Source organism: Leptosomus discolor, chromosome 1, assembly GCF_034619465.1.
Source record: "Leptosomus discolor isolate bLepDis1 chromosome 1, bLepDis1.hap2, whole genome shotgun sequence".
NCBI lineage: Eukaryota > Metazoa > Chordata > Aves > Leptosomiformes > Leptosomidae > Leptosomus > Leptosomus discolor.
Genome location: NC_141391.1, coordinates 92359629 through 92381962, shown reverse-complemented (window position 1 = coordinate 92381962; position 22334 = coordinate 92359629). Strand labels below are relative to the sequence as shown.

At 33.5% G+C, this 22334-nt stretch overlaps 1 protein-coding gene across 2 annotated transcripts in view; it reads left to right on the top strand.

Annotated features, from left to right (window-relative positions):
• The window catches only part of DMD (dystrophin), a 1194940-nt gene that overhangs the window by 537110 nt on the left and 635496 nt on the right, over nt 1-22334 (top strand). For both annotated transcript variants that reach the window (XM_086469458.1, XM_086469399.1), the window contains 2 exons: nt 9061-9255; nt 21869-22041. In XM_086469458.1, the coding sequence (XP_086325584.1) occupies nt 9061-9255; nt 21869-22041 (368 nt within the window). The remainder of the gene's footprint in view (nt 1-9060; nt 9256-21868; nt 22042-22334) is intronic.

The following is a 22334-nucleotide window of genomic DNA, read 5'->3' as shown; positions in this document are numbered from 1 at the left end:
GGAAAATATCTACTGGACAAAAGAAAAGAACTATACAATGATGGATTAGTATCTGTTTCACCTGTGTGCTTTGGGTGTCTTAAGGACAGGACAGAGGTGATCCTGTGACACCATTTAACTTTTTCTGACATTTACAGTGGCAGCTTTTTAACCAAATAGCTTCACACAGCACGGATAAAGACTGGGCTTTTTTGACTGGTCTGCAAAAGGGGTGAGGATGAATGAGAATCTTTGGGAAGAGAATCACAGATGAATGTTTACACCAATTTTCTTGCATTCATCAACCTGGAAATAGCTATTAGAAAAATTATTCCAAATAATTTAATTGTATTTCAAATACTTTATGTAGATGTCTAATTTGAGACAAGAAAGCTATGGGAAGTATGTTGAAGATGGATATTGTCTTTGATATAGCTGAAGAAGAGCTAGTTTATAGATGCATTTTAAAATGCTCTTTACCTTCTCTGTGTCTAAAATTACTGCATACGTTGTTGTGGTAGTTTAAGTGAAGATCATCTATAGCTTTCTTTTATAAAAGTGGACCAGCTTACTACAGTATTTTGAGTTCTTCTAAAACGTATTTGTCTTCTCTCAGTTCCTTACTAATTCTGTATGGTACTCCCTACCATCAATGCAAATCTATAGTATTTTAACAGAGTGAAATTAAAAATATCCTGCTATGTAGATGACAGAACTGTGTAGAAAAGGGTTTTCTCTGCTATTTTACATTATCTGTTATAAACTTTAGCGAAGTTATCTAAATTACATTCTCTAGTTTAAAAATTAAACTCAAAATCTTTACCTCATCATATAACGAAAACTCTTGCTAGGACTTGGACTAAAGCTGATTTAGGATGCTGTCTTTAAATTGCATGAAATGGTTATAAAAATGTAGTCTTAGCCATGCCACAGGCTTTTCTTACTATTCTCTGTGTGCATGAGACGGAAACAAGACCAACAGCCTTTGGTTAAAGAATCATGTGTGACAGAGCACCCAGTTGTTTCTCTTTACAATTTCCTTTGGACAAAACTGAGCATCATACTAGTGTAATATTTTCTTCCTTATAATTATCTAGCTGTTTGGGAAAGAAGACAGCTAATTACTATCTTATTTTCTCTGATACATTATATCATAATTTATTAACATAATAAATTACATGGTGAGGAATTTGGTGTCAAAATTACTTGACTATAATATTAAATTTAATAATACAGGAAAAGACCTGCTGCAGAGTGATCTGGCTGTAAGTGACAGTACATTTTAAAGAGATGATGTTCATCTGTCTACAATTCAGGATGTCAGCGTCACTCGGGGGGGGTGTATTTTGTTTGGTTTGTTGGGGTTTTTTATTTGCATGGATGCATCTGAGATGCAGAAGGAAGTTGATTTGTATATGTACAGTGCAAGTGATGAATATCTATATATATATATTTAATTGGTTTTCCAAACTGCTGGACTGACAATTTCATTCATATTATTTTAAAAAAAATAAAAATCTATGTCCTGAAAATCAGCTTAAGTGATAAACCCTATTTTCATTCTATATGACTACATCTCTATGAATGTAGATTAGGGTTATTTTAAGAAATAAAGATGGAAAATAATTAGTTAATGACTTTTAACTTTTCTGGAAGGTGTCAGTGTTCAAGGTTTAAGACCTTGCTCTTTGAAGCTCTTGGCATTCAACACTAAGGTGGTACTTTAATGGTATTTTTTTATTATTTTCTAAATTACCTCAACAAGCATCTAACAGATGTAGTTTGCATAAGTATCTGGAAAGTTAGCACCACAAATCAAAAACCAATTTCAAAATGGGTTAGTTTAGACTTCAATAGACTGTATTCTAACATATCTGTGCTTTTTTTAACATTAATTGGTTCCTTGGTGATCAGTCAGTAGAGTTACATATATTATTATTCAAGACAGCCCTAAAGCTTCATGCAGAAATACTGTCTAAGATTAGGGTACTGCTGTAAGTCTTAATAAATCAGCCATTAAATAAGTTGGCATTGACCGAAGTCTGTTTCTAGGAAGGCTGCCTTCCAGTATATCATGTAGAAGCTTGTTCTGCTACTGTATACAGTGTATCTTCTCTATAATTTACCATTGTATGATTTTTTTCATTCCAAAATGTAACATGAGTATCTAAATATTTGCTTATTTACTGATTTCTAATACTGAGAATGGCTGTCTCTTTTGACCCACTGGTAGTTAAAAGCTTACCTTCCTCTCAAAATGCTAGTGACCGTACATGGCCTGAGCAGTGTTTGTTAAATGGTTATGAAGGATGGTCTTTATTTTTTTTTAATAATTCCTTTTACAATGTTACAAATATCTGTTTAAAATAATATGATGGAGACATACAGATTTCCTTTTACTTGTCAATTTTGAACCACTGTAGTTATTAAGATTGATATGCCTTCTTTATCAGAAGTAATTAACATATATACATAATTTATTTAACAAGATACACTTTCTAAATCCCAGTAGTTCCGATTAGTCAATTATGCCATAATGCTATTTTGTGTTGCTTCAGGACATGGTAACATTGCAGCTGTGGCATAAGATACACAGTGCTCTGTTTGTTTGGTTGTTTTTTTTTTTTTTTAATTTTCTGAAGGAGCTGGCTTGTATCACACACAGTACAGCATATGAGAGTCTTATGTCCCAGTCTTGTCATAGTTGAAATGTTTTTTTTTTTCTGTTTGCTTAACAAATAGATACCAATGGAAGTTGTCAGGGTTCAAAGCTAACAGCAGAACTGCTAAAATTTCCCATTTCTGCTAGTTGTGTTAGTCTCTTACTTGCGTGAATGCTAATAGGTTTCATAAGGAGCAATGGGTAAGTTTTCCAATTAGCTGCATCTAAGTTCAATATGCAGCAGTGCCTCAGCATGAGGAGAGTCCATATCTGGAGGAAATTATCTAAGCCAGAATAAAACAAAAGCACTGTTAAGCAACTGGGAAAGGGATTGCCAAACCAGTCCATTTTACCACTTGACTGAGTGTATTTGATGTCTTGGAGGGCTCTAAAGGCATGAGGGTGTGTGGAACACAGAGGATTGGTTGCAGCACCAAAATGCTTTGTCATAGTTTTTAAACTATGTATTTACCTCCTAAAAAAAAAAAAAAAAAAAAGAAAGAAAATAAAACAGAGTTACAACTATGAATACAACCAATATAATGACTAATTACTCTGGATTTAATGTTTAAAATGAATTGTTATAGCTTTTGTCTGTGTCTTTTTTTTTTCCCTCATCTAAATGTCAAAATAACACAAAAAAAAAAAAAAAGAAAAAAAGAAAAACTGGGGGTAGAGTAAGTAGTCATCCAAGTCTGAGCCAAGCAACACAGATATCTATCCAATCCACCATACAGAGCTCATCAGAGTATAGCATGCCTATCTGAGGTTTTGGGAGATGTCCCATAATTTAAGCCTGAAAGTACAGGGAACAGATCTTTTCATAGGGAGAAAATCTTTGCCTTTCAAGCAAGTTATGAAGGTCAAAAATAAGACAGTGGAAGTAAGTTCATACTGGTTAATGCATGTTGATTGATGATTTTCAAAATCAAAGCCTGCAATTTTCTATTACTCTTCCTAGCATGTAAATGTTTTCTAATTAATGCTGTTTTTAAGAATAGTTTAATTTTAACTGGCTTTATTTCATTTTATGTATAGATAAACTAGATAGATTCATGTTATTATAGAATAAAAACTTGATGCAACATTTCTCAATCAGTAAGGTATGCTTTAGCAGTAAAGTCTTGCGAAGAAATAAAGCACTCTCTGTCCAACAACAGTGCTGAAAATAATCGTGTATTTTTAAAGTTTAAATTTTTATATGTCACTGATGAAGTCAGATACAAGCATTAAAATACATTGCAACATGCAGACTTTTGTGGACTGCAATCCTATATCAGTAGAAAAATTACATACATCAGAAAATACTTGAAAATAGGATTTTTTAAAAAAAAAAACAAACATTTTACATAGATTTTAATACTGCCAAGTGCCTTTTAAGGCCTTGCCTTCATGGAATTATGTAAGCATTTTATAAATTTTTAATCCTGTAGTGAGGATTTAGGTTTCTCTATACTTGAAAGAGATGCTTCTTTTTGTACTGATAGATAACTTGTGATTGACTAAGGCCATCCAATCTCATACAGGAAATTCCATGTTACTGGTATAATTTTGATCTACTTCCTGCACATATACACACTTAAAAGTAAGATGTGCTAGCAGTACTGAAGACATGGAATTTATTTTTCTGAAAGTTAGCTGACATCACCTCTCAGAGTTGGCGTAGGAAGGGGTCAATATAAGCTTCTCTATGTATAAATATGTATTTGAAAGTGTTTTTATTGATTGCTGACAGCATTTGATCATACTTTTGCCTTATTAATTCTTTATTTGATATATTGATGCTAACTATGGGCTAGCAGATGTCATGCAGTTTACAGTTTGCTCTAGAAAGCAGTCAACTGTTCCAAAGCTTATTGGACCCTTTGAGGCATCACTGTCTTTGTCCAGAAGGTGTCTGCTATCTGCTTCTTTTTTTCGTATGTGTAGCACACCTATGTTCATTCCTCAGAGGGGACTGACTTTTTGCACTTTCATATATCCTACAGCTGCTTGGGAAGTATACTTTCTTGAGCTTTAGTTCACTTCTGGAGGAGGAGGCACACATTTTTTTGTTTTTCTTGAACTTCTCATCAGGATGCTGCTAGGAGTAGTGTTGTGGTACAGTAGTGCTGATAGGTGTGTTTTGCTGCTTTACTCCTCCCATGTGTTCTGTGAGAACTTAGTAACTTGGAAGCACAGCACACTAAGGTCGCTTTGAGTTTAGAGGCCTGTAGAGAGAAGGGACCAAAAATGGAACCATTGTTAAGGCCTAACACAAAAAGATTGGAGGCTTTCTGAGAGTGAACTGTTGAAGAGCAAAAGTGATTTGGGATTGTTCCCTCTTCAGAAAGAGGAAAGGAAATGGACATACTGAGATGGGTGAAATGTGCTTTAACACTGATTTTCCAGTACTAAAAGGAAATTAACAGCATTCATACAAGGTTAGTTAGCTCTGGTGCCACCAGGTAATACTGTTCTAGATGTAAGCAGTAATCATCACAGATACTTCGGGGCGGGGAGGCAGGGGGGATATGCTTGATTTTGTCAGCAAAACCTGCATTATTCCTGTAATTTTTGAGGGTATGTTTGTTTGTTTGTTTGGGACTTTTAGTTTTGTTTTGTTTGGGTTTGTTTTTTGTTTGTTGTTTTTCGTTTTTTCTTTAGTTGTTTTTTGTTTGGTTAGTTTGTTTGGTTTTTGCTTACTGGCCTTTTCCGTAGGGCCAGTTCATGGATGTATTTCTTGTCTTTTTGTTGCATCTCGTAGGATGTGGTAGCTGTCTATAAAATCAGTTTCTCACGTGTAGTAGAATCATGGTTATGGAAAGATCCTATCCCTTAATTAAAAATATATAAAGATGGGGGAGAAAATTAATTTTACTATTCTAGAGATGATAATGCTTTGTGAAAAGCAATGCATGAAATGTTAACCGTTATCCAAAATAAGTTGGGTTTTTTTTCAGATACTAGAAATAATTTGCACATCCATATATCACTGACAATCAAGTAAAAATACAAAATAAATTAATATCAATAAAAATGTATTTTGCAGCAATAACAATATAGGAAATGGCTATTTATACCAGTGTTTCCCCATCATTCCCTATCATTAACAGTTCATTTGTATTATGTATTATTTTAAAATATTATTTAGTTTTGAGTATTTTCAGGTAACTATCTAATGTATTGTGCCATTTTGTCAGATTCAACTTATTAAAAACCATTCTTAAACAATTACCTAAAACATTAGTTTCCATTTTCTTATTTTTTTTTAATCATTATAAAATGTTAACCTACCTTGCTTCTGATGAACCATTTTGACATTAGCAGTGACCTGCGTCTGTACTGAATTAATATTATTTTTAATAGTAGTGGTCCCCATCTGCTACAATTTAAAAAAAAAAATTCTTATTGTGGTGTTAGTATATGATTCAGTTTCAGCTATGCATTTCTAGTAATGCTACTTGTCCAGAATATAGGGAAGGAATTTGCCCATTGTATCTTCTACAGTAAGACAATTCCAGCAAAGATAGGGAGAAGCCAAAAATCTTTCCTTTACTTCACTGATTTAAAGTTGTCAATTCTGGATATGCCTACTCTCCATTCCTTAGTGCAAGATGCCGCCTTCTGCCTTGGGTTCTGTTATGCTACTGTCAATGAGGGAAAGATAGAAGGAAAGAAAACACCCCTGACCTATTGAAAAAACCCACTAAAGTCAGAGAAATTTAATCCTTGATTTCTAAAAGTCTATCAAATTTCCAACTCTTTTATTTAAATAGTATTCAGCAACTAATTAGTTTGGATTGTTACTCTTTTTAGAATAAGGTACTAAATAATGTTGCCAAATATGAAGGCAGGTCCTGGAAGGCTTCTGCTTTCAAATATCAATCCATTTATTTCTTTATCTGGTTGTAGTACTTTGTGGTTTAATCAACAATAAACATTAATGATTTGCTTGAACTAGAAATTTCCTGAGTCATGTTTCCTGTAGAACTAGACAAGTAATCATCCAGCTGCGTGAAATTTTCTGTAAAGTGCAGTATGAATATATGGTTGCAAATATCTCAGTAGCATTAATGGGAGTTAAATATTATACATATTTTGAAGGACCATATATATCATACAAGGTTCAGTCTTGCCTTCAGATTTTAAGTAATTTTGCCTTGAAGAGTGCTTTTGTACAAGTTCTTTGTATCAGTGATTGAAAGGTACCCAATTTTGGCACTACTATAAATAGTTAAGCATGATCTCACTGAGGTGCTCACACATCAGAATTCTGCTTGACTTTTTTCTGGTTTCAGGAATTATTTAGAACAAGAAGAATCAGATTTTATTTTATGTACACATGTATACGTGTATATGTGTACCTATATGTGTACATAATTTTTAGCCTAAATTTGGGCTGAAAAAAAATAGTTTAAACTACTACAACTATAGAAACCAATTATGTTTTGTGTGTCAATTTATATATTCACGTGACCTCATTTTGAGTGAATAACCTTGCACACCTAGCATGCTCTTTTCATTAATGTCAATATAAATATTCTGACTTCTCAGCCAAAAACAAAAATACAGTTATAGTTCAAATATTTCTCATGTGGATCTAAAATTCTTTGCTGCGTGTAGAAGTCTTAACATTATTGTCTTCAGGAATTAAATTCTATTGCTGCATGCCTCAGTGGCTTGTTGAGAATCTCCCATTTTCTAATCAACTGGGACAGCTTTTTCTTTTGGTTTACTGGGGTAAACTGGTATTTTTGCAGAGAGTAGTTCATGAAACATATGGAGGGAAAACTCAATTTTTAAAGAACAAATTATTTTAAATAATAAAAATTATAGCAGTGATACGGTAATTAGAGAGGTTTCAGTGTTAGCAGATGTACTGAGAAAGTCATTTAGCGAGAAAAGAGTAAGCAAAGCAATTAAATATGCACAGGAAGTGCAGCAGAATAACACAAGTCTACAGACAACTTTATGGGCTTTATATGTGATATGCTTACAGCTTCTAGAGTGTATATACGCATATTTTAAGTAATGAAAATTGAAGAACCAGATGACTCAATCTGGCAACTGAGGAGAGAAACATGTCACAAAAGGATGGAAAGGAGAAACAGATAAATTAAAATGAGACACCTTGCTGAGGTAGTATGTGCAAGATAGTTTGTATTGTTTTCTTTTACATACTGTTAGCTAACTAGTGATATTGTTTTCTTCAGGACCATTGATCCATTGTCTTTCACATATATGGCTCCAAAATCCACCATTATCTGTATTAGGACTGAAGCGTCTAAATAATGCGATTTTTGTAACAAAGTTTACCAGCAATTGCTTGTAAAAGTTCTTTAAGTTCCTCAATAAGCAAAATAAATTATATTTTTGAGAAGGCAGACATCAAGCACAATGGATCTTTGACCCACACTAGGAATCCTATGTGATGTGACAAAACAAATAAATAATAAATTGTGCTTATGAAGTCACAAATAATTTATATCTTTTAAATTTTGCCTTTTCTAATGGAAATGCAGGTGATCATGTATTTGAAGTTTAGTTAAAAGAAGCAATCACAGTTCTCCCTGCTCCAAAGCACGCTTTTGATATTACTTTTTATCTGTGATACATAAACACATCAAATTAGAAATCTAGAGAATTTATATAAACAGTCACTATTTGGTCACCTTATATGTCAGTATCTTTCCAAATGCCATAGATCAACTATTTTCTTGGAGCCAAAACATTCTGAGATTTCTTTACATTTGGTGTAATCATGTGCTTTCAGAAAAGGGCATCTATTTCATATTTGTCCATACAAAAAAACCGAAATATCTTAATTTCCTGAAAAGGTGCGTTGCTGGGATTTCCTTTAGAAATATGAATGCATTAAAGACCTTTCAAATCACAAGAATCCACATTGTAATTTCTAGTTAAAAGACAAAGATTTTAGTATAGTGTTGAAAGTGTTGAGTTGACCTAGTTATTTTGTGGTTTGTGTTATTTAAGAAATTGTGTCTATTACACAAGCATTATTTTACTTGACACCTTGAAATTATTTAGTATTTTATGCCTGGCATGCATGGAATTGCTGTAACGAAGGACAGATTCTTAAAGAGGTGTGAGGATTTAAAATGAAAGGACTATCACTAAAAAAAATCTCAGTAACACCATAATCTCAAAGTACTCTTACATTTCCTATTTTCATTTTTTTGCAGAGTAGGAGAAGGAAACTTTGTTCACTTTTGCAAGGATTAATTTTAGTACCTGCCATTTCAAACAGATTTGTGGAATGTGAGTGGTCTGTGCCAGAAACCTCAAGTTTTTCCTGCATTTGTAGTTAGAAATTAATTTTAATTGTTTCTAGGTTGTGAACTGGAAATTGCATTAAGTTGTAGATTTGTGTAGTGTTAAGAAACTAAAGGAAGCATTCTGTTGTATATCTATACTAGCAAACTGTTCATGAAGATACAAGTTTTGTGGTGACTGAAACTATGACTGTGGAAACCACTCATGTGCCTTCTACATACCTGGCAGAGATCCTTCACCTTCTGCAAGCCTTGTCTGAAGTAGAAGAGCGCCTTAGTTCTCCTGTTCTGCAGGCTAAGGATTGTGAAGATCTCTTCAAACAAGAAGAATGTCTCAAGGTAAGATAGAAAACTTTTCTTACGACGATTAGATTCCATTATTTTTGGGCTCCTGTGTATTGGCAGCCTGCCCTCACTCTCAGACACCTGTTTTAAAAGGACTCAGCCCCTCTCTGTGATGTGTGAATATATGGATGTTTATATATGAAAGCACATTGGTGCAAAACATGAGAATACTGAGGATTTAATTTATTTTTATCTGTTTCACCTGTATTTGGAAGACAACAGTGTTAGGGCATCTGGAAAGTGTTTCCTTGAATGGAGTAGAAAGGACAGAGAGGGACAGTTATATATTTAAAGTTGTGAATTTGTGTTTAAAGTTTTGTTTGTGTGTTTGTAATTTGAAGTAATTAGTAAGTAACCCTACCCACACCCAATCTTGGCAGTTTTGTTGTGTTTGATTTTAAAACATTTTTTATTAAAATGGCAACAAAACCAAGAAAAATTTAGCTGGTCCATTCCGTGCTAGACCAAAAATCTTGACATCTGGTTGGGGCTGTACTTTGTGTAAATATTACAGTTTAATTAGCTAAACAGAAAATATTGTCTAGTAGGAAGATGATGTAGTTAATAAGAAGGTAATTCAGTATTGTTGATATGACTTTAAATATTGCTCACTGGTTTCTTCATCGCTTATAGCAATGAAATCCTTTGAAATTGGTGGAATTTTTCCAAAACAAAATTGACATAAGAAGAGAGTAAGATTAGAGTTGTAAGCCTAAGTAGATGAATGAGTTATCAGCTTTTGCAGAATAATGTTTGTGTGAGGAAAGCCTTGTAAAAAATTATGCTTAAGTGCTGTATATAATTACAGCATTTTCAAATTGTCATCCAGCATGAAGAGAAGACCGCATTTCCATTTTCCAGTGATTTTTTTTGGGGAAAGAAAGGTTTCAACAAAAGGAAATGTTAGCCTAAAGAGGCTGGAATTTGCCTACAGTCAGCTATAAAAAAGAAGCTTAGAGGGAGAACCAGGGCAAGGGCTCTGGCTAGGTTCTCTGAATTGTCCGCTGTAGGAGCCCATTTGTCTCTTTCCACAGCAGAGGAAATGCAACAAAATCACATCCATATGCTGTTATTGGCGTCTATAAAATTACATCTATTTATAATTCTTACACATGCATATATCTTATACATATTAGGCACCTGTATACATGCACACATGTATAGATATTCTTACTAGCTCTTGAAAATTAGCGTGTTTTCAGTTTCCTAGCAAGGCAGTATAGTATATGTAGTGAAGCATAACAATGAGGTATTGGAGCAAAGGATGCATATAACTGATAACAGGACTGTGTGAAATAACAGTAGGCCATTCCTTTTACCACTTCTGATTTAGTACTAGTAAATTAAAACGGTCCTGAGTGTTGAAGCACACAACATGCCAATGTTGTTGTCATTCTTCATTTTAAAGTATTCCTTTTGATAAAATGACTCTTCTGCACAAAAATAAGTCATAGACTGTGTAAATCATGGCTAATGAGCTAACACTTGGTCCTTGTCTAATGAACTTATGTTCATTATTAGATTAGATGGGAAAACTGACCTACCTCAAGCAGCTCACTGCTAGTTGACTTCCTTATAGTGCTGCTTAATGCTTTAGATTTGGGCTATCTTTATCTGATTTATATCCATAACTAATCTGTTGTTCACCCACATATATTTGGTATTATGGGAGTTGGCACCAGCTTTAATAATATTGATTACTGAGGTTACAAGTAAGTACTGCCATAGGTTTAATTTAACTGAACTATTAAATTGTTATGAGATGCATTTGTAGGCACAGTTCCGTCTTCCTCCCAAATAAATCTCTTAGAAGAGGCAAATGGATCTTGCACATTTGTGGGCTTTTGGAAGGGTATAGTTTTGAACTGAGCCTGCTTAATGAATATTTATTTCCAAGGAAAAGCATTTATCATTGTCATTATCCTGCAGTAAAAATAGAAATTGTTGAGCAGCTGTTTGGGAAAGGTTTGAAATTAGATTGTGGTTGATTTTTATTCCTGACAGATTTGCATATATCACATTACAGAACTGTCATGAATAGCTCTGTGTTTTAAAACTGAGTTTGTGATTAATTTTTTTTCACTCCCATTCAGAAAGAGTCCATTTTAATTAATCCTTAAAAGGAAAAATAATTTTATTTACAACAATCTTTCAGTGATAGCTGCTTTGAACACTTTTTCCAAAGTAAATATGTGTAGTAAGACTTAAATCTGATTGCTGATTATCCAATAGGATAAATATAAAATATAAATTAAAAATTACTTCTGTTAATTGTCATAGATAATTTTAGCACTGACTTTTTATATCAAAGGGGTGTAAAATAGCAAAATATGACATTTTGCAGTAAAAATCTAATAACTTATAACATTTAGTAATTATAATGTTTTTAAGGGCACATGTAGTAAATCTGCTGAAACCAGCTCATAGGAATGTTGTTCTCTTCATTTTAAGCTTTAGGGAGTGGAAAAATGAGGTAGAGAAACGAAGTCTTGTCTCTAACTCATGAAGTCAGCAACTGCAATGTTTCCATTACCCTATTACAAGCTCTTTTAAGTATTATGACATACAGTACCTCAGGTTTTCTTTATCCCTGTACTTAGTCACAGTATTTAACAAACAATTTAAATATTACAGTTCTGTCAAAGATGAAACTCCAATTGATTGTATGGAAAATTATGGTTCCTAAATTGAAGAATCAGTAAAATTTGATTTATGATGTACTCTGTTATAAGCACAAACATTATGATACTTTTGTCTGCTATTGATGATGTTCATATTGATGGAGTTCATAATCTTTGAGTTCCCCATATAGAATTGTTTGCAATTACAATGGATTTCGTTACATGATCAAGTGTAGGGATAAAATGCCTTCAGAATTTAGCTAATTATCCTTACTTGTAGTGGATGTTCTAAATGCTTCCTGGAAGTTAAATGAATGTACAAATTTGCGTATATTCAACTTAATCTGGTTTTAGAAAATCAAGCTATGTTGCTCATACTAAGCCAAAGTTTTACTGTGTGGTGATTATCTCATGTGAGCTACTTGTCTTGTTCAAGCTCCAGATTATTTAGTGAGAGCTGTATACGCTGAAATAAATATGTTTATTAACTGGAGAATTAAAACTAACGTCTGTTTCTGTTTGCTAACACATAGCAAAAATGAGTGTGCTAAAATGAAACAATCTACCTGGAATTTAAGAAGTCTAATTTGCATTTATAACCATGTATGAGAAAGTGTTTAGTAGAATTTCATGTCAGGAGTCGCTGTGTAGTCATGGCATAGTCATGCCTGTTCATTACTTAATTATATTAACTATGAATTCAAAACTTATTTTCTGAGGCTTGCTACTTATATGATTAATCCTGCAAACCTGCAGTAGGGCCCATACATATTGGGCATTTCTTTTTTTTTTTTTTCTTAATATTCTTAATTTTAGCAGAAATATTGTATTGTAGAAAATTATTATATATTTAGCTATAATATTTTTCAATAATGCGATAGTTTTAATATGGAAAGCCATCCGGCTCTGAGAAAGAGGAGTCTTATACATGTAACTTCTTACATAATCACCCTAACAGTTCTTTTTCTAGTTCATCTTGTGTATTTCCAGTAGGGTCTTTGTTTAGTTCATTAAATATTGGGTTGTTTGCCTTTGTTGTTTTTTTAAATATAGATATTTTCATGTTCTGATTTATTTTTTTCTCTACTTTTTTCCCTTTGTTTGTTAATTCTGTAGCTACTGACAGATAGAGTGCTTTTTTTTGCAGTTTTCTGCTGTGTCTTATTTCAGGATACACAGAATTTACTGTACACATTCTGGCAGCCAGAATCCGCTTTCAAAATGGTTCATTGAACCAGTAATACCTATACCAGATATTGTAACCCATAGTTCTGTACAGATTTTGAAATTATAAGTAATTTGTGGGATTTTTCCACATATTCATGGTTTCTAACAACTGCGCTGTTACTGGATTTCACGTTAGTACAAAAAGCATGAAATATTGTAACAAATCTGCTATATATATAATTATAAAGCATCTTTCTGTGGATGTTTGGATTGCCAAAAATACGTTTTTAATTTTGCACATTGGAATTTATATTTGGCCTGTATTACACGAGTCTTATCAAGGAACGTCACCTAACATGGTATTCAGAGTGGCTTTCTACTGCAGCTCAGTAAAACCCTATTAACCATAACTTAGAACTGAGTGTAATCCAACACACTCTCCCAATAGATCTGGGCTTGGTGGCTGATTTGTACACAAACAGCCAAGGAACTGAATTTTAGCTGAAAGTTGTCTTTCTCTGGCAGAGAAAGGCAAATTCCAGGTAGTGAAAATGAACTGATGTCTCTAGCGCCCAGATTTCTCTTTTCAAGAGCAATGAGATGGATCATTCCCCAAAGGCTACTGTCACTTCAGCTGCTAATGATTTTCTGTTACCCTTTTTTCTTAAAAATTAAAGCTTTGTGCAATTCTGTTAACCATGTTACAAAATCTCCCAAGGCATTGTTGATAACTAAGGTGCAAGCTATTCTCTTCAACATGAAAGACAAATGGGATATAGGTGTGAGATACACAAGTTTGTGCATACTCATATATACATGATATCTTTTTTTTTTCTTGGACACTTATGCCATCGAGTTGTGGATTTCATTTATAGAGGGTCAGCTGTATTATCTTTCTTTGTCTGTAGCAGCTGTGCTCTAACCAAAAGCAGAAATCTGACACATAAATCAGAAATTATACGCCTGTTCATAGACCACGAATTCTAAACATTTAGAGATATACCACTTACCAATTCCGAAGTGCATGGACGTATTTAATCTTTTGTTAATATTTAGAAAATTGACCTACTTAGTTAAAAAACCATACAATATCAATATATGTAGGCACGTACATTCCTCTTCATTTGATTACTTGAACATGTCAAACACAGTAAGTGCTGCCTTGGGTGGATGAGATGAGCCTCTATTCACATCTGCTGAAAAGAAGGCTACTTAACATGAGTGCTTAAGTCCTGGCAGCTTTTAACATTTCAATTATGTTTTCTCTTGTTCTTTAAATACGTAAAATTTTAGTCATGGATGAGGTTTTGTGAAGATGCTGCCTCCTTTATGTTCAAGGGATATAATCTTGGAAGATTTGGAGGCATTTTATGTTTTTTTCCCCTGATATTTCTTAGATTCAGATGAATAACGTTGAATACCTTAATTATCCACGACCTGAGCATATAAACCCAAGTCTTAGGTAGACGACGTAAGGAACACTAAGTGTGAGATTGTTATGCTGGAAAAGTCAAATGAGATTTGTTGAGTAATGACACAGACCCAGCCAACTTTCACTCTAGATTTTAGGTTGCTGACAAGGGAGAAAACACATTACTTCTTGTGAATCATCCCAGAGACAAGACGTCTGCCGTTCACTTTTTATTTATAAGTATTTCCTCTACTGTACTAAATTTAAGTCACATTTCTCAGGACATATGGGTTCAAATTACTGGTCACAAGGGGCTATATGGAACATCTCTTTTATCTTTTTTTTTTTTTTGGCAAATAACATATTATAGTATTTATAGCCCTAGAACTTTAGGAACCCATAATATTTTTTTTTTTGGTTTTGTGTGGGGTTTTTTTGGTGTGCAATTATTTCAGACCATTGCTGTCTCATTTTCATAAGGATTTTGAGTCATATATTTTATAAAATAGTAAATATAGTGTAATAACTTTGATTGGTTATAAAATGACCACCCACAGCATTTTGTCACTTAAAGAGGCATTCAGATTTTGTCTTAAGTGCTTGTTGTTTTAAAAATATTAAAAAGTAATATGGAGGAGAAAACTATTTGGATAAATATCATAATCTCCCTGTCACTTCATATTAATACTGCTAATAATATACCAGTGCACTCTGTTATACCCATGTTTCTAAAATACTGATTTTAAATCAAATTAATTACAATAGAATTGTAGAATGTATCATCTAGCCATGAGATGGTGTGGATGATGTGTTAAAAAAAAATAAAATCCATTAGTAGAATTAGAAGAATTTATAAATGCTGAATAAAGATGAATTGGTAAGTATAGTTGACATGGATAATTTAAAAGTTTCTTTGTTAAGAAAAATGAGGCATTGCAGAGTTCAAAGACAAGTCAACATACACAGATGACATGTTAGAATACAGAACTTAAAGAAAGGGAGGAGAGAGAGTAGGCTTCCTTACTGGGAAGAGTTTCAGATTAGTTCAAACTGTCCATGAATTCTGTCCAGTTTATGAGAGCTTTCTAAAACTAAAATCTGCAGCAACTTTATTGTGTATCAAATTTTGTACATGGAAGAAGGTTACTAGTAGGGTAACACTTAAAACCTGCATAAAAATTAGTATTGTTTGATGCAATTATTAAATGTTTGGGTAGTGTGTAGTGAATTGGAAAAAATTGAAAATGAACATTTAGTTTGATTAAAACCAGGAAAGAGGAACAAACATCCAAACAAAAAATTCAGCAGTGCTAAACAATGGAGCAGAGCATTGACAGGAAAATGCTGTCAGACAGGTACAATATAAGGCATAAGGAAAGGAATAAGTTCAATTACACCTAAGAGTCTTGAATAATTCAAGTCATTGTGGATTGAATTACACCTTCAAAATATTTTCTCAATGTTCATTTTTATCCCAAAAGAATCTGCTGTTCTGCGGAAAAGTTAAAAATTTATATTCAGAATAGAACACTTTCTCACTGAATCATACAGCTTTGCTGTGTATATTATGTTTAATTTAAAAAGAACATTATATATTTTGAAAGTATATAAAATAATTAGAAAATATTCAGAGAAGAGCAAAATAAAGGTCAGTGCCATGTAAACAAGACCTACATGAGAAGAGACTAAATCGATGAGATTTTTGGAGAGGCAAGAATAATTGGTGTTGTGACAAAGGAGATCATTAATCAATTATCTTTTTTAATAACATTGACACAAGTGGATATTTGTTTACATTAAGAATTACTTGTTTATGAAAGGAAGGAGATTTTGGATTACTCGGTATCTGTTTTTCATTCTGAATTGTTACTGAAGCTGTGTGATATTCCATATATGAAAACCCAAACATTTAAAACTATGGTATATTTGAGTGAACAGGACTGAAATTTTCTTTACTGAATGTCTGTCTTACATTTCTTTTGTTTCATAGTTTTCAAGAAACTTCTTTATTCCATTCTAGGAAACATGGATAGTGAAAAAAAAAAAAAAAGCTCTGTTTTCCAAGTTTAACCAAAAACCATCAAGCTATAGACTTTTTTTAACTGTCCTATCCCAGGGACATGAAATTTGACACAGTGTAATTTTTGTACAAATTTTCTGCTTTTTTGATCCCGGTAGAATTAATGGCCAATTTTGGCACCCTTTCTGCCAGATCATTATTGGCTATTAAAGATCTTCTCCCTGCAGCACACTCAGTTCTTCTGCACCTCCTAGCAGTGACAAAATCATGCATACACAAGGTAGTCTCAGGACATCACCATGCTCCACCTGGGATAGTAGGGCTGAGGCTTTTTTCCTGGTGATTGCTCCAGGAAATGATTTCTGAATTGGGAAGTAAAAGGAAATGAAAGGACAGGAAATGTAAACACTGACGTGCAAAACTTTTGAAATTTTGTCTTTTCTGCATTTTTAGTAGGTTTTGGGTTTGGGTTTTTTGTTGTTTTTTTTTTTTTAAATATTTAGAACATCATTTGTTAGTTAGCTAGATGATGTACATAAACACAAAGGTGTATAACATGAAACAGATTTCTTGGTCCATGACTTAAATTCGTATGCCAGAGAAATAATATTTCTGGATGCTTAATAGTAAATCATAAATATCTTATTGTCTGAAATCATGTTGTATTCAGAACATACTCTATCAGACGCTGTCAGAAGACAATGAACTCAAAAATAATTCAAATTTCCCAGAATTTCATTGCTGTGGTAATAGCAATAATGTGGAAAAATTATTGCAACTATAAACTTTTAAATTTTGATTTATTGGTAATTCAGGTCTTATCAGGATACTTAAAAAATTGATGGCTTATTTCCTACTTCTCTCGAGTAGTGCCTGTTGAAATTGTTTCCATATCTTCCTTAGCATATTAAGGTTGAAAACCAATATTTTCTAGCCTTTCTGAACATGTCATAATAATTTTCAGATTTAAAATATATTTTTTCTAACATAATTCTACAGTGTATTTTACTGAATAACAGTTACGCAAGTTCAAAGTCCATTCCTAATTCTTACATTAATTACATTGCGCAAAAAGCATGTAAGTTAACAGATTTAGAGTCAGAAAATGTTCCCGAAGATCAAGTGTTGCAATAATGAGTAGAAATGTGAGGTAGCAGATTCCTCAAGCCACTCTCTCTTCTTTACAGTTTCATTGGCTTCGTGCATCTGGCTTAATTCGTGTTTGCTTTCAACTAAATTCTAAGCATAGCACTATTCATTTTATGATTTACTTAGCTCAAGAATTGCAGAATATTTAAAATTAAAATAATTAATACATATATTAATTAAAATGTGTTGAATATTTAAAAAGTTAAGTCCATCAAAAAATTGAGCACAAAACCCTAAAAATTTAACAAAGTGAACTGGAGCTGTGATTTTTATTTTTTTATTGAGTATTATGTCCAAGATATAAAGTTCAGGTCTCATTGTTTCTGACAAAGAACTATTAGAAAGGAATATACCCCTTCATCTTCTATTTAGTAATACTAGGAAGCCTTAAAGATGAAAAATAAAATGTTGGCCTGAAGTTTTCATAAGTAAAACTACCCTTTAAACTACATTTAAATTGTTATAATTTGTGACTGCTAGACTCATCAAATAGGTTCCTTTTTATGGTATCAGATCATAAATGTCTTTTTAAAATGCATTATTTGAAATTTTGTTGTATTTAAAATATTGCAAAGAAAAGCAACAAAAGGAATTTCTTTTTCTAGCTGTAAAACATGCTATCAGAAGATTATTCTCTGGGCTTCAGCTTTTATAGTTGAGATTATTCCAATGAGCAGAAGTTTGCAGGATTGAACCTCTATTTAATCCTTTTTGTAATGTGTTGGCGTATAAATGAGATGCTTGTCCTTCAAATTAGGTGAGCAGAAGGACACTGAACAAGCAAAGTTATCCTCTTATATCTAGTTGTAGTTAAAATAAATGAACACATGGGTTTTTTTTTCCAAAATTGAATTGGCTAGCTGTGTTTCTGTCTCTGGCTGAAACTAATAAAAGACAATTCTACTTTTCATTTTTATTACCAAACACAAGCTATATATCTTAGACATTTTTAGTGGAGATGCAGTGAAGGCAAAACAATGTGATGGAATATTGTGCTTGTCAGTGCTTAGTACGGCTTTTATTTTCTTTAATAACTCCATTGGATATCATGTGTGTAGACTGGAATTCTGTTGCACCTAAATAACTACAGCATTCTTATTTCTAACCACCCATGGAGAATAAAACAAGATGTTCAGTGGTGACTTTCCATGTCTATCTGAATCCATGTGAGACAATGGCTGAGGGACTCTTTGGATAGATTCATTTGCCATGACAAGAATGGCAACAGATCAAGGAAGAGCCCATTCATGCTAATGGTCTTTTTTCTTCTATTTCTGGTATGTTATAATGTCTAAAATCTTTCCTGTATTACTTCCAATTTGATGCCTGCTCTTCTCAAATGAAGGAAAGGCAAATATAATTTTTTATGCACAGTGAAATAGAACGATCAGATTTTAGCTACAGGGGTTAACCAGACTGTGACAGAGTGTTAGAGGGCAATTTTAATTTTCCCTTTTTTTGTTTGGCTTTCTACCACTCATTATTTTTCTGCTTACTGCAAAATAACACAACATCCTTTGATCCCTGCCTCTTTCAAAAGTGCTGATAGTGTGAAAGAGCTTCTCACGCACACGCTAGCAATTTGTACTTCCCATAACTCTGTCAAATCAGCGTTCCCCCTTATCTCTGGAACAAAGTTGCTGCAGAATTGTGTGCATCAACTGCAGAATGATTTTGTGTTAAGACATACATGTTGTGTGAGACTAAGAGTCTCTGGTCCATTGGTCTGATAAGTTCTCAGCTACCAGTTTTCAGTTTTCATTCTGAGGCTTGTGTATTGCAGATGAAGTAAGGGACGGAAATACAGTAGAAGAGTTACAGGTAGTGCTATTGGAAATGTAGGGAGTTTGAAGAAATGCTTGGAGAAAAGTTGCCCAAAGAAGTTGTGGATGACCCATCATTTGAAATGTTCAAGGTCAGGCTGGATGGGACTTTAAGGAACCTGATCTAGTGAAAGATGTCTCTGCTCTAACTCAGGGGGTTGGACTAGATGGTCTTTGAAAGTCACTTCCAACCTATCCATGGAAACATTCAAGGTCGGATTTGACAGGACTCTGAGCAACCTGATCTGGTTGAAGGTGTCCCTGCTCATTGCAGGGGGATTGGACTAGATGACCTTTAAAGGTCCCTTTCAACCCACACCATTCTGTGATTCTGTGATCCTGTGGGAAAAGCTGAATATGACCATAGATTTTTATCTGGAGAATATTCCTTTCTCTGTGCAGCAGTTTCAGCGAGACATACATGACTGTATTAAGAATTCATTAAAAAGCAGGAATGGTAAGAAATGGCTAAATACTATGACACTGAGTGGAGTAGGGAGACATTTATTTTTACACTGCTGTTTGAATACACCCATCTCAAGAATTATCTGAGGCCTTTAGTGGCTTCGTAGTATATCAGATCCTTTGTATAATTTGGTCCAAATTTTTGTGAGTTTTGTTTGCATCATCCAAATTATTGTTTCAAATGCACAAAATCCGTAGTTGTTAATCTTCCGTTAGAGAAAAGGAGAAAATCTTGACTTTAAAACCTTTAGGGAAAGAAAATCTAACTTTAAACTAAAACCAAATTGATGCAGTCACCAATCCAAAACCTTTAATTCTTTCATGCCTGGCTGCATTTTATTCAGGCAGCAAGAGATATAGTGCAAAGTTCACCACTGTAAGGAACTATGGCCATAGCATTTCCAAAAGATGGATTTAATTTCACTGAGGAAAGGATTTTTGTTTGGCTGAAGGAAATCAACAACTGTGACATGTTCTTGCTTTATAATGATGTCTTGACTAATCTGGGAGCGAGAGCATTTTCCTTAGGAACATCAATACTACAGAGAGAAAAATAAAAATCCCTGGAACAGCACAAGTAGCGTGTGCCTTATCACACCGAGGCTGGAAGAGGCCACGTACAAGAAACAGAAATGCAAAATTAAAGGGTTAATGATGAGGTGCATTTCAGAAACATTTGTTTTCCTTGTGTTGCCCCTCTGGTAGTGTTACATGTGATGTATGTTAGCGGAACTGTAAAGAAATGACACCTGTATAAAGTGGTTGCATAAAAGGCATGATTTTCCTCCAAAACCTGCATTTATTTCTCTGGTTTTGGTACACATAATGTGAGGCTGAAAGGTAAGCTTATGTAACTCATGGGTTTTGGTTGATTCAAAAAGATATGTGTTGTCTTTCTGATAAACAAGGAAATCACGAAAGTACCAAATTATGGCTGTTTGGATGCTAGACTGAAATGTGACAGGAAGTCCTCTACTTGAGGATTTCCTTACATCAGTCTTGATTCACAAGGAGGAAGTCTCTGCTAATTACTTTTTTACATTTGATGCTTTTATTCTTAAGTCAGTGCACAGTTTATGGCAATATATTTCCTCCACATTGGGTTTTCTAAGAAATGCAGTTATTCAAATGATTCTAAAAGATTTAGTAGAGAGAGAGAGGTTGGACACTGTCTAGCTCACAGAATAGAAATAAACAGCATATTTATGTATTACTTTATAGAGCAAAAAGAAAACCTGTATAATTCAGTTATGGAACTGAATGGACTGGCAAATGGATAATTAATGATCATTGACAATGTTTGGCATTTTAAATGCTTTCACACATTTTAAAGATGTTAAAGATCCAGAGTAAATTCAATTTTTCTTCCTTTTGGTCTTCCAGCACATGGCATTGTACAGTTAGGTGGGTGTGCTCTAAAGTATTTTGTCTTTCTCTGAAACAACAAAGAACTGACTACTTGAAGAATGATAAATGTTGGCTTGTGAATATCCAGCACAAGGCAAAATCAGGGATACTTGATATTTTTTTCATGCTGTTACTTTGGTATCTTTTTAATATCTGCTGAAACAAGTATAAAAGAGAAGCATAAACAGCAAAATAATTAAAGAACACTTAAACACGAGACTGTAAAATGGGACTTTGTTCTTCTTTCTTAAGAAAAAAAGGGATTAAAACAGATGTAAACTTGGTGTAGAGGAATTAATGGGTGGCTGAAGTCAATAGTGCTTTGCTTCCTCTCCACCCATCACCTTTCTAAGATACAGATTAGTAAGACTGCAGAGAAAAGGTGGACATTCAGACATTATTACCTGATTATTGTAAAACTGGTTTTAACATCAAAACTATTGTTTAATTAGCATTTTCCCCCTCTATCTTTTGTTTATGAACATTTTTTTTTAATTTATAAAAACAATGTGTTTTTTTCTTTTCTAAAATCTTGATATTACAGAGCATTAAAGATAGCCTGGGGAGACTGCTCGGTCGTGTAGACATTATTCACAACAAGAAGATACTGGCTTTGCAAAGTGCTACACCAAGGGAAGCAGCAAATATACAAGAAAAGCTGACTCAGCTTAATTTTCAATGGGAGAAAGTTAACAAGATGTACAGGGATCGACAGGCGTAAGTAACATTTAAACATTACTATTTCTGATGGCAGCCGCTAGTACTTGGCCTACTCTTGGTGATTGTTTCCTAGACCTTTTATAGTCACAGATGATACTTTCTTGTAAATAAGCATAGAATGTTTATAGGGAATTGTAGTTTAATTTATGAACATTTTTGTAAAAATTAAAATCTTTTGACTAGCTATCACTTGCATTGGACCAAAACCTGGCAGGAAACTGCATATAATGTAATTTATAATGACATTCCTATGTCATTATAAATGACATACCTTTACCCTGAGATAATAT